This window comes from Nilaparvata lugens, chromosome 1 (assembly GCF_014356525.2).
Source record: "Nilaparvata lugens isolate BPH chromosome 1, ASM1435652v1, whole genome shotgun sequence".
NCBI classification, from domain to species: Eukaryota; Metazoa; Arthropoda; class Insecta; order Hemiptera; family Delphacidae; genus Nilaparvata; species Nilaparvata lugens.
Window position 1 is genome coordinate 55,007,255 of NC_052504.1, and position 16,968 is coordinate 55,024,222.

The 16,968-nt window shown below is 33.5% G+C and overlaps 2 protein-coding genes across 14 annotated transcripts in view; both read right to left on the reverse strand.

The window, feature by feature from the left end:
* LOC111053442 (laccase-9) overlaps positions 1-11,458 on the reverse strand; it is a 14,568-nt gene extending 3,110 nt beyond the window's left edge. Inside the window, exons 1-9 of one of the 2 annotated variants that reach the window (XM_039436998.1) lie at positions 11,326-11,458; positions 8,318-8,634; positions 7,263-7,446; positions 6,595-6,715; positions 5,718-5,928; positions 4,915-5,153; positions 3,914-4,187; positions 3,179-3,411; positions 961-1,165 (exon numbers count right to left, since the gene is read on the reverse strand). In XM_039436998.1, coding sequence (XP_039292932.1) covers positions 961-1,165; positions 3,179-3,411; positions 3,914-4,187; positions 4,915-5,153; positions 5,718-5,928; positions 6,595-6,715; positions 7,263-7,446; positions 8,318-8,393 — 1,543 coding nt within the window. In that variant the 5' untranslated portion in view covers positions 8,394-8,634; positions 11,326-11,458. Of the gene's footprint in view, positions 1-960; positions 1,166-3,178; positions 3,412-3,913; positions 4,188-4,914; positions 5,154-5,717; positions 5,929-6,594; positions 6,716-7,262; positions 7,447-8,317; positions 8,635-9,919; positions 10,089-11,325 lie in introns of those variants that run through there. The other variant, XM_022340337.2, reaches the window with a different exon arrangement.
* Positions 11,459-14,213: 2,755 nt separating this feature from the next.
* LOC111053445 (cytochrome b reductase 1) overlaps positions 14,214-16,968 on the reverse strand; it is a 73,968-nt gene continuing 71,213 nt past the window's right edge. For 10 of the 12 annotated variants that reach the window (XM_039437059.1, XM_022340340.2, XM_039437104.1 and 7 more), the window contains one exon: positions 14,215-16,228. In XM_039437059.1, coding sequence (XP_039292993.1) covers positions 16,048-16,228 — 181 coding nt within the window. In that variant the 3' untranslated portion in view covers positions 14,215-16,047. Of the gene's footprint in view, positions 16,229-16,968 lie in introns of all 12 variants that reach the window. The other 2 variants (XM_039437086.1, XM_039437049.1) reach the window with 1 other exon arrangement.

A 16,968-nucleotide genomic window follows, 5' to 3' on the forward strand; every position in this document is an offset into this window, starting at 1 on the left:
AAATTATCAAAAAAGGATTTGATACAGAGTTAATAATGGATCTAATTTGGACATTCATATTTATTAAAGTACTCATTTAAAACGAACAAACTTCATACCAATGGAAATAGAAAATACCAAAGTTTATTTATCACAATAATTACCTCAGGATTCCACTGTCAGACGCGCAGCCAGGTCACTCAGCCAGCCGGGCGGACGGTTGCTCACTCCGTTACCAGACTAGGGCATTAGGACTCCGTCACCAGACTAGGGCATTAGGACTCCGTCACCAGACTAGTCATTCAGGCAGTCGAGCCCAGCACCACACTGGTAACCAAAACGTAGCTGCCCTACAAGGTCCGGTGACGGAGTGAGCGACTACCCGCCCGCCTGACTGCGTGACCTGGCTGCCTAGTCCGATAGGGGCCCAATGTAAATATTTTGAAAAACAAAATTTCAAATTTTTATCTTGCCATTGGTACAAATATTGTTAATTTCGGATTAGTACTTTAATAGATATTATTTTTGAAAAATAGGTTTATTGGTAAACATGAATTTAAAAAAATCTGTTTATCTGTTTAGAATAACTCTGAATATTTTTGTGAAGGGTAAGTTACAGTTTTAGGCTGAAGAATCCAAACCGTGTTAAGCCTTTTCATTCATGCGTACCATATTATAGGTATCATATTAAGATTAAAAAGGAAATTAATAAATATCTTCACTACTTATTAAAATCAATTCGGATTGTATTGTCTTAAATATAAAGTGAATTCATTATCTACTCATAAATTAAGTAATTTTAGATTTAGATTATACAGATGTAGATTGAAAAGCAATCAACTTCAAATAATAATTGAATTCCTGTTCCTGTCAACACTCAAGGTTTGTCTTTTGTTGGCTGTGGAGACGGAAATTAAATTTACAGTACAATTTGTATGATATCTAGAACAATTTTAATTAAAAAATTCACTCAGTACTCACTCAAGAATCGACTGTATCGATTGGATTGGAACTGCTCCTCTAGTGTGAATTGGTGGAAACCAGTGACGAGCATGAGCCTGATGTCTGGCTTCCGGCACAATAGCCGTCGCGGAGTCGACTCTCTACTCAGCAATTGATTGACGCAGATCTTCTCCTTCCCTTCTGGGAAAGCTCCTCGACAATCTTCGTTGCTTGGGTTGAATACCTGAAAATACAAAAATATCAAGTAAAATGATTCAATCAAATAACTTTTCACATAACCAATTTCATTAGTCCTAGATGAGATGTTAAATACCCCAATAAATTGATGTAATCCTATAAGAACGTCATCATATCATAGGACAACCAAGGATTAACTAGTAGGCAATCAAATTCCAAGAATAGTTATTATTAGTAAGTGTAAAATAACTGAGTTTTAGAAAGAAGGCTGAGAATGGTGCTGGAACATCGGATAGAGGAGGAGCAGGCTGCCTTTAGGCCAAACAGACAGACTCATGATCGTCTTTTGCTTGAGAATGATAATAGAAAAGTGTCTGGATAGAGGAAAAGACTTGTTCCTGGCATTCCTGGATCTGAAGGCCGCGTTTGATTCTGTACCCAGAGAAGAAATATGGAAGGCACTTCAAGCAAAGCAAGTCCCAAATAAATTGATGAGAGGCATCAAATCTGTGTACAGCAGTCCAAAAGGGTTTGTTAGGCTCAATGGGGAATTGTCCAACCACTTCAGCATGACAAAAGGTATTAAGCAAGGAGATAGTCTGAGTCCACTGCTCTTCATCAATTACATGGACGAGGTTCACAAAATTTGTAAGAGAAGAACCCAAAGAGCGGTAGTGGGTTATTGGAGATTACAGCCAATCATGGATCAAGCCCTGCTCTATGCAGATGATATTGTATTGATAGAGGATACAGAAGAAAAACTCCAGAATGCTATAGTGGAATGGAGAGAGGAGCTGGAGAGAAAAGGTATGCATCTAAATGTGGAGAAGAGCAAGTTCATGCAAGTGGGAAAGACAGAAGAACAGAAGTTGGAAATCCAGTGTAATGAGAGGAGAATGGACCAGGTCAGTGAGTATGAATACCTTGGAGTAATTATAGATAGAAACGGAAGGATAGACCAAGAGGTGTTGAATAGAGTAAAGAAGGCGAACCAAGTGTATTAGTCAATATGCAATACAATTGTGGGTAAGAGAGAGGCGAGCAAACATGCAAAGCTGCAAATATTCAAAACTGTGTTCTTGCCCACAATGCTGTATGGAGCAGAAGGCTGGACCACCTTGGATAAGCACATGAGTAGGGTCACAGCAGCGGAAATGCGCTACCTCAGAAGAATAGTGGGTAAAAATAGGAGGGACCGTATTCGAAATGAAACTGTGAGGCAGGACTTGGAGGTGAGGCCGGTGAGTGGGATACTGGAGGAGAGGCAGTTGAAGTGGCTGGGGCACGCAAGCAGGGCTGACGAAACAAAGAAAATAAGACAGTTCCTTGAAGCCAAACCGGAGGGAAAAAGACCAAGGGGCAGACCACGGCTAGCATACCAGGATTATATGGAGAGGTTGGGGGAGATGCGAGGAAGGAGTTGGCGGGAGATGCGGAGAATGATGGGCGATAGACTGGAGTGGAGACGATGGACCGAGGACCAAAACTACCCGACGCTGAAAGGCAGAAGGGTTCGATAGAGAAGAAGAAAAAGTAAAATAACTGAAACAGTTTTAAATAATTATTGCATTTATAGATATGAAAAATATTGTTTTTTTATTTCAATAAAATACAATATAATCACACCAATAGCATTTTTGTTATTAATGAATACATTCATTGTTGATGAAGAGCGCAATTTTTTTATAACCTCAATAATACTAGAATGAATGGAGAAATTACATTCATAGAAAGGTAAAGCATGTGGAGTATCTATAATGTTTCTATAATAATATTGTTGAACGAGAAGCCAAATGAAATACTGTCAACCACTTCAAAGACTTCTACTACTGCAAATTCAACCATTTATTTTTGATAAGAGTGCAGTTTCACATTTATTTCATCTGTGTGTAATGTTTCTAGTCGTTCTTGTTGAGAAATTTAATATGATTTTGGTTTAATTATTTCACTTATTGAAAATTACAAAAATTTCATAATTTAGAAGACTTTTACACAACATATACAAGTACATTCCATACAGAAATATGAAAAGTTAAACTGAAGCAGTTTAATAACTCACCACACCACGCGGTTGTCCCGGAGGACTGAAAGGTGGGTTTACAGGAACAGATTTCAAGGGCTCCCCATCAATGGTAACAAGCCTCCGATGTGAGCCGGTGCTTTCTCCAAATGAGCTGACATACTTCAAGACTGCAACTTGTTTAGCGTCCAAACATGTATCCAAACCACTAACCATTATCCAATAATCGCCTGGGCTTTTATTTGCTTCAAGAACCACATCGAATCGTTCACCTACAATATGAATCAGCGGATGAATTGGAAGTACAGTAAGAATGTCAGTTTTTGTGATCATATTGTATATTTGATTATCACTCTTGTGGATTTCCTTCAAAGTCGATTTAAAGTATCATAAAAATAAACAATAAAGTGAAAAATAAGAAACATATCTGTTTCACAACTTAACCTTCTCATTACTAAAAATATAGTAAAAAAACAAGAAAAATTACATTTTTAGAGTTTGAAACTTGCACGCACATCCCTATTTGGCTTAGTCTCTCCTTTTTAAAAACATAGTATACAGTGCTGTTATTTTAGTCTAAAACATGACCAATAGTCTCAAAAAATATGAAATGGGTTCCTCTGCAATTAATCGAGAAATCTAATTCAATATTCATGAAAACAGAGATAATTGGTGAAAATTTGAAATTCGAAATTGAACAACAAAAATATCAACATACCGTGTAATATTAAGTACCTTATTCTCATATCTTTAGGCAATTAATGAAATAATTACCTGAAGACATAACAACCGAGTCGACAATAGATGGCTCCAAACTGTCAGCGCCCGTGCCAATGAGCGTGAGTCTGTGTCCCTCGATCGACACCTGGAAGGCGCAGTGCAGACATGCGCCAGCAATCAGCCTGAAGCGATACCTGAGGCCCTGTACCACCTTGAATGTGGCCAGCGGGGTGCTCTGCCTCGCCGAGGACGGTGTTAAGAACAGGTCATCCAGCAGGAACGGGTCATCGTTCACCGTCCAATTATTAGTTGAGTCTGTGGTTGGCATCTGAGGACGAATATACTGCGCTTATTTATTTACAAAGAAGCTATTTTATGATGGGTGAGTCAGTAGTGGGGAAAGAAGATGGTGACACAATGTCCATGTTGTGCAAATATTGTACATGAAGTCAAGGTTTTTCTTCTCCACTTCACCAGTTCTCTGAAGTTATCCGCCCATAAAAGAATTGACTGCTATCCTGAAATACGCCCATGGGATGCAAATTCCACATTTCATAGCAGTGATGGATGACTGGTAGAAAAGTAAACCTACACATCAAATTTGTATTGCATTGCACATTCTTCCACTCCATGATAGTGAGTTAAGCATGAAAAGACCTAAAATCCCCTCTTGTAAGGCGTTTCCACCACCTACATAATGGCAGCCTTTGCTTCAGGACTACTAACTGAAGTAGGCCTACGCAAACTTCTCTGCTCCACTCATATATTTCTAATATGATATTCAAACATATAATACATAGATTGTTAATCAAAAAGTGTAAACACTTTTCAAAAATTGATTCTTCACATGCTGTAAGTTGTTATAATGTACAATAATAGTGTAATACATACTTTAGAATTATAATTTATTATAGATATGAGAAGACTAGAGCTCAATATATGAGTGAGAGGCAATGATATTCAACAAATCTTTCTAACAAATAGACATACCACCTACTTGAGTTCTAGGACATTATTGTATCTCAATATTCATACTGACAATTTCGTTTTCTTACCGCATACTGAGTGAGGCCTTTTCCATTAATCAGAAACGACAACGTGTCTTGACCAATGCTATTTTTATTTTGCTCGGTGGTGTAACCCGGAAACCTCTCATCAGAGGTAGTGCTCATCCAGTCTGCGATCAAGAGGTAGTGTGACGGCAAATCTCTGTCATACAGCTCAGCATTTGGCTCTTGAGAGATAGGCTGTCTCACAATCAGACTACCAAGGATGCCATCCTGCTTCTGAAAACCTGAACAAAAGCAAAACAAACCGTTAGCCCTTGACTACTTATTGAAGCACTAATATCAATTGTGATTGCAGCGTTGTAATTGTTCAATTTGAATTTTCAAAAATTTTTACACTTTGATAACTTCTAAGTCTTAATACAGTGATTGCAGCTTTGTAATTGTTCAATTTGTAGTTTCAATAATTTTTACACTTTGTCAACTTCTAAGTCTCAATTCAGTACAAAGAGAGACAATTTTAGTGTCAAGTTGAAAGGTGATGCAAAAATACACGGACCTGAGACGAAATCAGAAAAATATGATTAGTGTAAATTGCAATGGAAGCTATAAAGGATACTTTACAGGAGGTATCATTTTTGATGCAATTATACTGAATTAAGAATTTTTGAAATACAAGAATTTATACTGTAATTCAAAAAAGCTTGAAATTTGATGTTTATTGCCTTATGCTTAAAAAACTTCACACTCAATGCAAACTGCGAATTGCATTTCATATAAACAATGTAACTGACTAAATATTTAATTCAACAAAATATTATTAAATTATGAAAGAGAGTATGGTTGTTTACCATCGTGTGAGTGCCAGAAGTAAGTGCCCGCCATTGATGGTCTGTATTTGTACCTGAATATTGTACCCTCCTCTATTGGACATTGGCTGACCATCGGCACACCATCCATGTATTGATATCCTTCCTGGGTTATCCCATGCCAATGGATTGTTGTGCTCCTTCCTGGCATCTTATTTTTCACGTCCACCACAACAGTGTCACCTTTGCATATCTTCAACAAAGACAAAAAATATATAAACTAAAATGTTTTATGAGTATTCAGGCCTATATTTTATTTTATTCTATCTTCTGTTTGGTTGAAGATGTTTGCTTCTGTTTAATTCAAGCGGATGATTTACACTGTTAGAATAAAACCTTTAATTAATGTGACATCAATTTATGTAGTCAAGATAAGAGATCCGAATTCCAAGAAAACAGGAATGATTTGAAACACCTAAATTTGAATATAGCTTATTCCTCGAAAATTGGGAAGGAATCTATAAAACTTTAGAATAAAGAAAAATATAATTTTTTTGCGATTTTTTGAATCAGAAACAAAAAATATGAATTTAAAAAAATCATTTGGTATCGGAAAATTTTCTGCATTCAAGAATTGAGATGGATGAAATGAACAAATTGAAAAACGAAAAATGACAAATAATGTCGTAAAATAAATTATAGATAATTCTATTGCATAAAATGACTTATTCATCAAATGAGTTCCGCAAAGCACGGGTACATACTAATAAGTAATTATTGGATTTCTTCAGTGACAAAGAAAACATACCCTATAACAAAAATAATAAGTGTAAATCCTGAAGCTATTTGTGAAGATATTTTTTGATGGAGAACAAAAAAGGAGACATATTGTAAAAAAACTAACACGCAATGATATTACCTGGATTGAAGGACCTGGAAGTCTTCTGTTTACAGTCAGAATGGATTTTTCTATTCCGTTAGCAGGGACACAGCCAGGAAGACTGCAGTCAGTGATGTTAGCTGGGCATGATCGACAAGCACTGTCCAAATTAAAATAAAACAAAATACATAAATATTTCAATAAAAATAAAAGACCAAATAATAATAATTCATAATAAGACTTTAAAGTATAACAATCAAAACATCTTCATAGTAGCACAAAACCAAACCTTTGGTAATTTAGTTTTCTATTCCATTCTATTTTTCACACTCCAATGTCAACAACAAATTTATGTTTAAAGAATCAATGATTGACTAGATAGAGCACATCTTCAGCTCTGGTCGAATAAATCGGCTTGAAGACTAGACAAGTAGAGACTAAGTTACTAGCGGCTAATTCATTTCATTACTTCAATTTCATTGAAGTAATTTTCAATGTCCATCAATTACATGAAAATTAATTGAAATGAATATTATTTATTTATTGTATAGAGCAAACAATACAATAGTCAGAAAATAAAAAACAGGCTATTTCCCAAAACTTCTTCTATTTCTTAATTTTGTCTCGAATCGTCTAAATATTATGTAGGTTATTACTTATTTGATAAAATAAAACTTATTCATAGTCAAAAATTTGAAAGTACTCACAGCCCAAGGGAAGTGTACGGTTCTAAAACGAACCGATAATAGCATATTCTGGGTCGTTCATACTCCAAGCAAGGTCTTGTACAGACATGTGGATCAAGGTCGATGTTATCCCTCAAATCGACTGCAAGTCGGTGATCGTAAGATCCATCACAAATGTTGTCGGGTTGCAAGAAGTTTAAAATATCTGAAAATACAGAATTTCAATGTCAACTGAGAATTGAAACTCTTATTATGAATAAATAGATAAGTTATCAAATAAATATAAACATTAAAAGATAAGTTGTTTAGAAATTTTCATAATATAGGTAGTGATACATTTTACAGATATAGTGATATAGAGAAGACCGGAGTATTCGGTCATGAGAAATCAAAGATGGAAACTTTTTTGAAATGTTTTCTAACAATCTTAGCATGAATTTCGATTAGTGTATACCATATCCTTCAAGTATTTCATGTGGTAGATTTCTTTCTGAAATTTCACTTATTATTTAATAATTAAAAATAAACCACTGATTTTGTAATTTTTTGAAATTTATATTTATGTATATTTGTTTTAAAATAAAGTACGGATCTGATGTACGATTAAGAGAAAAAATGTTCCTAATTATTATTATGTAGTTTTCTATTAAGTTGCCTTAGAACTAAAGTGAGTTTTCATTCCCCATTCCGCATGCCTCCTGATTTGAAAATGTGTTATCAGTCCAACGATTTTTATAGAACACTCAACAACTAATAAAAAATGTGCAATTCCATTGTGGGAATAGTAGAATCTCTACTAAAATAAATTCATTGAACCGACAACCTCTTCACCTTTTCAAACGTCAGCATTAAATTATTCTAATTAAAAAAATATATATTCTTGTAAAAATATGGGAATGATAATTATTTTTTGAGTTAAAAAGGAACATAAATAAGATATTTTAGACATATTTTGCGTCGAAATAATTATTTTCAATCCATACAGACTTACTTCTGGGAAATTAGTTTACTAAAGTGAGCTTGTAGATAACTTATAGTGGAAAGCGGAAAGAAATTTTAGAGAATAAAAAATGTACCTGTTGTATGACCCACTTCGATCCAACTGATCAGAGCCAGATAGATCAAAAACACTGCCCAATTTGACGGTTTCATGCCAATGGTTTTCTTTTCTTCAATTCGGCTCCAACAAGAAAACTGAAGTCAGACTAATAGAAGTAGATCACAGTCCATGAGAATCAGTTTTATTAACGGTAATGTAATATAGGTATAACACCCACGACTGGAATTGGCAGCTTACTGGCATTGCTTGAGGTTTGATTCAATTAGGGCTGTACTATAATGCACCGTTATACAACACATCACAGCATACCACAGGTCTATTGTCACCAGCAATCTGGAAATATCAAATGAAGTATATTTATATTTTCATCCACATAAGTTATTACACCTAATTGCAATTATATGGAACTCTGAATGTGAATGGATTGATTATTATACATCAATAATCCAATAGCCTAATTATTAGATTCTCATGTTATCCAATAAATGAGTCTTCCAATTAGACTAAACACAAAACAAGATTTATCGATTTTCTATATATAATTTTGTAGAATATTTAGTGTGAGGGATGAAATTGGTAAGCAGTTTGATAACCTGATAAATGACTTAATAGAAATAAAAAAATTGAATGAGAATAATATTATTTTCAATGAACTTAAATGTATTCGATCAACAAATATAACTTGTTCATTTACAAGTATAAAGCAATAAAATAAATTAATATTCAATTCTGAAATTACAATATATTTTATAGATGTGGGTGATATTAGTAGGTAATTTAATAACCGTAATATCGGGGAACGAGCTCCGCTCTGGAGTACAAAAGCATTAAAAAAATTTTACGAAAGAAGAAATTATAATAACATTCATAGTTCAGACAGAAATGTTCTATCTTATCACAGTAAATTGAGATTAATTCCCAGAGGAATGCAAAAATTTTCCTCACAAAGGCCCGGTTGCAGAAAAGCCGGTTAAATTTTAATCCTGATTAATTTCACGCGAGCCAAATCAGAGAAGACCATTTCAAAAAGATGGATCTACTGGAATTAATCAGGATTGAAAATAACCCGGTTTTTTGCAACCGGCACCAAGTACCTGATTGAATGATTACAAAAGTTCAACAGCTGAGTCAACACAATCTCAAACACATGAACTCGCTCACTCACTTTCATCATCAACAGACGACAAAATAATTATTATCAGCTGTTTTTCCAATGATGAATAATAATTATCCTTTTAATGTCCTTCAGCGAGTTTTCCCAGGGATGAGACCTAGTGCAATCGAATTTTTATATTACAAACTACCTACTATGTTCTGAATTTCGTGAGAATCGTTAGAGCCGTTTTCGAGATCCGGTGAAATACAAACATATAAACAGAAATTGCTCGTTTAATAGTATAGGATATTAACGGCGTTTACGATGAAACAGTTGGGATCACAGTTTGAAAGAGAATTACATAGAGATTTCCAGACCCAGGATCCTTAGAATCAATTAGCCTATTCCTAACGATACGTTATCAAAAGAGAATACTGTTTTTAAAATTTAAAAAAAAATTTGAAAACTACCATACCGGTGCATTTGCATAGGATTAAGTTAATGTTTTCAACAATTACGTACCTTCCTTGAGGTTTGTCCTCGTAGCAAAAAGGTTTAATACAGCTCTGTCTAATACCAGCCTATTGGTTAGGAACTAAAGCCCTGACAAAATACAATAGATTCAAAAACTTTCTTCAGTTCCAAACTGCTGTAATGGGACCCGACTCAACATTTCAAATCGTATTTATGTGATGCCCATCATAGAGCCTCGGTCTTAAAAAAGACCACTTAACATGGCCAGTCATTTAAGTTTCAATACTGTTGTTTCTCAACTAGGTACTATTCGAGCACGAAATAAAATAATAAATTTGGTACTTCTATTTAAATGTGTTCAAAACAACAATCAAAGACTAATTACAACGTTAATTCACATTCTTAGTGTCAGACTAAGAACTATTAAACGAAAAATAGATTATATATTACTGTATGTCATGTTATTTATGACGGTAGTCTACTGTATTATGCATATCTAAAAGTCGATACACTATAGCCCAAAGTAAATACACTATCACTACACTACAGCCTTCAATTCACTACAACATCGGTCGATAAATAAAATTCTCCTTTTATTCTGTTTTTCCCAAACTCTAATAAACAATCAAGTTCTTATTTATAAGGAAAGTAAAATTCACATTTTTAAATCATCACAATATGATAACAATAATTGAAGAGGGGTTTTCCCATAAAAATCATTAAAATACAATAACTCAATTTCGTAAAAATGATAACTTACGATCCTTAAAAAACCGATTCAATTGGATTAGGCCTTTGCTCAATTGGATTATATTCCATTTGTAATTATCAGAATAATAATACTTGAATTATTCATGTTAATGAAAATTGAGTGTTTGACAGCTAAAAATATTTGATTTAAAAATTAGAGTTTATTATTTTTCTTATGGAGAGTTTATGGATACCGTTATAGTTAAAGATAATGGTGATTTGGAAATAAAGTTTTTACAATTACATAGCTACCACCATACACACAAAGCAAATTTTCCTTTTTCTGTGTTCTTCATAGGAATTATTTTCAATAATGATTATTCATGGGTTATCTCAATCACATTATTTTACAATTTTCAACAGCCGTAACTGAATAAGAATGCCAATCTGATGATATCTGGATATTTTAAAAGAATAAAAATAATACAAGAATTATTATTTTAGAGCTTCAAGCTTCTGTTTTCAAGAATACAAATTCAAGTTTTAAAGTTTTGTATTTGACAACTATACAACCTATTAGAACTTCTGAACTATCAACTAATATTACTATTACCTCGACGCGAAAATCTTTTTCCCATTACACATAATCAAAATCAATGAAATGAAAAAATAATTCCAAAATTAGGTGCAAAGGTTTCGATTTAATTGCTAAATTTATGATTGTAATGACTGAATTAAGCCCCAATTCAACTGAGAAAACATACCTGAGTTTGTTGAGAACATCCTGAGCGCCTTCAAGCAAACGTTTAGCTGTAGAGAATGATAACGACCCGACCATAACCATTCCCACTTTCCTAGATTAGTCCTTCTCGATTGCTGGCTCCTTGGTCTGATAGGTCAACCCGCATCGTCACACTCAACCACTGACCTCACCGGCGTCGTTTTGAATTTCAGCACTACTGGAAATCCAAATGTATTTGCATTGAAGTGCCTGAGTTGGTCTCGATGCGTGAAGATGACCATGAAAAGTTCAATCAAAATGAAATGATGATTTCAATGTCGCGATCATGTTAAGTGCCATTATGAATTTCAATAACGGCTAATAATTATTGCACATCGAAAACTAGCTGAAATAGATTAGAAATTAATATCAATAGCAGAGACTATAATAATTATAATCTATATAAATATATGCAGGATTCAAAAGTGGGCAGTTAGAGTGATGGTGGGTGAATCTATTAGAACAAGTTGTAGAGATTATTTCAGAGTTAAAGATTTTTCCACTACCAGGTGTATAATTATATTTTGGAGGATCTTTGTTTTATTGATAAGAATAAAAATAGGTTTTATAGACAAAACCTCAGAGACGACATTCATTGAACTAGTATGTATGAGAGGGGGGTAAAGAGTGCAGGAATTCGGCTTTATAATTCATTGCCAACAAATATAAAGACTCTCACAGGTGAGAAATTTAGAATTAAGGTGAGGGAGGAGTGGTTGCAGGCTTTTCCTTATTCTAGTAAATTCTTTTTGCATTATGAAATGCAAAGATTGACTTGAAGATTGTTGACTTAGAATATAATTGACGAATCCGTATACCCCTTCATAGGTGGTCAGTGGATGAAAATGAAAAAAAAAAATGAAATTTAAAATATACTATAATAAAGGAAAGATCTGGCTTATACACGTACGGGATGGAAAATTCACAAATTTGAAATTATGAAATGTTGAGAATTTTTCAATTCAAACTTGAAATTTTGATCTCATATTAATTCCTAATTTACCGAGGATGGTTATAGGCCTACTTTAAATTCTTCAAGATATTTCAATAGGTTAAGTTCTCAGTTAGTCAAGTTTTTAATTGAAACGTTGCGTAGCACGGGTTACCTGCTAGTTTCGAATAAATTTTAATGTTACAAAACTAAACACATACTGATAAATTATTGGTGATGCAGCTATGAACAATGTTCATACTGTTTGAAATCTTTAGACATTCAACCTGTTGAATCGTATTAAAAAACTATTAAAGAACACGCTTTCGCCATGCACGCTTAGTATTACCAGAATCGTTCTGATTGATTGCTAAGATGTTATTGATTCCCAAAGAGTGCTTGGCTAAGATAAATAACGTTATCGTCCGTCCGTTTCTAACGTCTCGACAATTGTTTATGAATGAGGCCTACATATGTTTACATTGTTCCATGATAAAATTGGATACTCAAAAACACAATATGTAGCATGAATAAAATTAAAGTAGAAAGTAGGAAAAGGCTATGATGTTTCATAAAAGAATACCAAGATATAGCGTTTTCCTTTAATCATGTTCGTTAATTACTGACTACACTAACTAGAAAATAAATCATGTTTGATACAAAGTAAAATCGAATAAATAAGTTAGGCAAAAAAAAAACGTTTTCGTAAATTTCAGCCATGGTAATTTCTTCGGGCTTATTAAAATCCTATAGTGAGGTCCACGTTATAATGACAGTGGATAAAGATAGAAGAATAGCGATGCCGATTCTCTGCATTAATTAATCATATTTCTACACTGTCAAAAACATAATTGGCATCGTTGTGGACCTAGAAAAGGATAGTACCACCGGCTTTGTCGAATGATAGACAAGGATAGCAAAACCAAAGTTGATCATATACTGTCATTATAAGGTGGACCTCACTATAGCTATTACTCTACTGTTATTTACTCAAGTTTAATTCAATTTATCGCACAGTGATAACAATGAGATAAAGAATGTTGCTTAAAGCTGCGTTTACACCAAAGTTATTAACAAAATGTTAATAACTTTATCCTTATAGATTCTATTAGATTGAACATAACTTATCATTCACATGATGAACATATGTGTTTGTCAAGTTCCGTTCAATCTAATAGAATCTATAAGGACGGAAAAATTAAAATTTTGTTAATAACTTTTGTGTTGCTTCCAGGGCTTCAGCTGTTGCTTCGGCTCCACCAGGCAATAATTGAGCCATAGCAGGTAATGGTCCAGCAGGGGGGTCCTCAGTGAAGGAGGGTCTTAATTCTCCACTCTGGACATTGAGAGTCAGGTAATACATGAAGTCATTTCTAAGTTTTCTTTCATCCAAGGTCCTATTACATGTTGTCAACTTTCTTGTCCATCTCAATACTCTCTGACGGTCTGGAATTGATGCTAGATTCTTCAGAATAATTTTTGTGAGAAACATATTGTAGATACAATCATAATCAAGATCTTCGACTGATTCTGCCATTTTGATTATTTTGCCATTTTGGTGTAAACGCAGCTTTAGTATACCAAGCCCACTGGAACAAATTTGAAGCGTTTTATGCTAAAAAAAACAAAAACAGTGAAAATTGAAAATAGTTTTGATTGCAGGCCCTCCCTCCATGTGCTAATGAACATAGTGTTAACAAATTTATTAAACCTACAGGCTATTTCTCAAGTCGAAGAATTAAATAGCTGGAAATAAACACTATTCGTTTCAGAAAAAACTAAGTCTCTAATCCATTCAGCTGCTTGATAAGCCTTGCAAATTTCTCATCACATTTATAAACAGCTAAAATCTTATGGTTACGCTATCAATGAAAATGAAATTTGGTAGTAGATGTAGGTAGAGTAGGTAGTATGTTGAGCTGAAATGACAAACACTTTCTATGATTTTAATAGTTTAATAAATAAAAAAGTTGAATGACACTAGTGACAAATAGGTACAAGTTAGGAAATCAATATCTCACACACACACAAACACAAGTCAAACTCATTAGAAATAAATGCTCAACACAAATAAAAGATTGGCGCACTTTGGTGTGAAATCAACTTATGTAGCCTATGTGAATGATAATATATAATATTCTATTATTTCCTGATCGATAAATATGTGTGTGAGCTTTTACAAATAATACAAATTAAAATCAATGAGTAAAAAGCTATTAGTTTGAAATGTATACCATAAAAAAGCTAATAAATATGAATCAAAAATAGAGCCCACAGCATGGACATTGAATCACCTAGACATTATTCAATATTGGTCCTTTATAAAAATTAATATTTTTGTAATTGATAATAATGGAAACGAGAAGGCATATCATGTGCTTCGTACATATAGATCTCAGTATTTGGCATACACAACATTGATTATTATTACATAGAATCCGCAACGGTTCCATTGTAGTAAATTTATATGTGTTTCAACTTTTACAACTTGGTAACATCCAATAGATGAAGTATGTTATTTTATCTACTCTATCAATAGTATGTTATTTTTTCCAATAACCTTATTTACATTCAACTATTGCTATTATACACACTTGAACTACTATTAAATTAAAAATAACTAGTACACTTTTAAGCACATAACTACCCACAATCATATGGACATAAAGTTCTTTCAGATTATCTCGAAATGAAGAGTTAGCACCTATCTACTTTGGCCAAAGCAAATGATAGTAGTTTTAAGGGTGATGTTGCCAGCCTCAATCCTAATTTACAAGTGAGAGAAACTCATCAGTAAATAGAGCCTACATATTTCAGCTCTATTGGAACGCTTTAATTGTGCGACTTTGTGAATTGATGCAATAAAGATGATCTTGTGAATTAGTATCAAAATTATTTATTTTGAAATTCAATTATTTAGCAGTCAACAATCAATATCATCATTTAAAAAAGCACCAATGATGAAACAAATCCACGGAGAAACATTCAACATTACAGGTGATGATATAGAACAGAAATGGCAAAGCTTGACGGTAAGTAGTCGGGGCTTTTTAATTTCATGATTAGTGATTTTCCAATCATAGTGAAAATGCTGAAAATTACTTATTAAAATTATCTTTCATTGGTTTATGGAATACTTATATTTCAATTAATTTTATTATGAAGAAGTAATTAAGATGAAACAAAATAAGTTTCAATAATTTTTTATGAAGAAAAAAGCTAATAAAGATGCATAAGAAAGTCGAAGTTTTAGAAGTCAAAATGATTGCGAAAGGCCTGTTTGCGACAAATGAATTTCTATGGTTTAGAACTTATTATTTAACATGACGAATAGTTTCTATGGATTGGAGTTTTAAATTTATCAATTGGTGAAAATTGGAAAGACAATGTTGAAGATCCAACTATAGTTGTGAAAAAATTAGTGAATGTGCGCTTAATGAAAAATATGAGCCTAAAAATATATGATTTTAATTCAGCCCTCCAAGAGTTATGAATCCTACAAGCTACCTGAAATCAGTCTTGAAAGTATTTTGATGAATCAAGATATCCATACAATGATTTGCTTTAGTGTCAAATCACGCTCACCATTATAAATAAGCATAAAGATGATCATCCTCTCTGTGCCAAGTTGAAAAACAAGTAATTATACGTCATTATAGTAAAACAAAAATGATCGATTACAAAGTAATCAAAGATACACATCCTCTTATTAAACTAAGCTTCAAGTTAGTTTCGCCAATTTAAAGAGTTCTCTTGTTAGAGAGGTTGGAGAGTTTACTCGGAAACTCCAGTGAGAAGAACATTGTCTTCGGGTCTTGGGTACCGCTTGTAGCCGGCGTGAGTCACCATGTAGACAACCAGAATGCCAAAAATGGCGAACAGCATGCCGATTACATTCACCAACACACCTTCAGCTGGCAGGCTTGAATATTTCTGGTCAGCCGGCATTTCTGGTCTGAAAAAATCAATAATTTATCAAGATATTACAATTTCTATTACAAAATTATGATTGATTAGAATATTCGATTTCTTTATTATGAAGATTATGACCCAGCTACTTTTCTATCAACAATACAGCGAACGTCACAATTTATTTTACATAATATTCAACAATTATTCGACAGTATGAAGATGAAAAACAATTTTAATAGAATGACTGAGAATGAAATGTATTTTTTTATTTGTTGAAGTGGCGAAGTTTGGACAGTAATGTCCACTTGACCACTTAACCACGAAATTTGGTTCATATCATATCAAGTCTGACCGTATGATCTATGTCGAACCTTTGAAATATACATAATACTATTATATTAAGCGAGAAATTTCTGAATATATTTATGTATTTGGGTATATGGGTATGTAGTTATGTCCAACGGATCTCGAAAACGGCTCTAACGATTTTGATGAAATTTGCAATATAGGAGGTTCTTGAAATAAAAATTCGATTGCCTCGATGGTCTCATTTCTGGAAAACTCGCTGAAGGACATGAAAAGAATAATAATTATTCATCCTTGGAAAAACTAATGATAACGGTCTGTCGATAACGGAAGATGCGAGTGCCTGTGTGGGAGTGAGACAGAATTATGTTCAGCTGTTGAACTATTGCAATCAATCAGTGGATCTCACGAGAAGTATTATCTGGCAATTATAGATAAACCGACTTGATCAACATTATCTGATTTGTTGACATGACC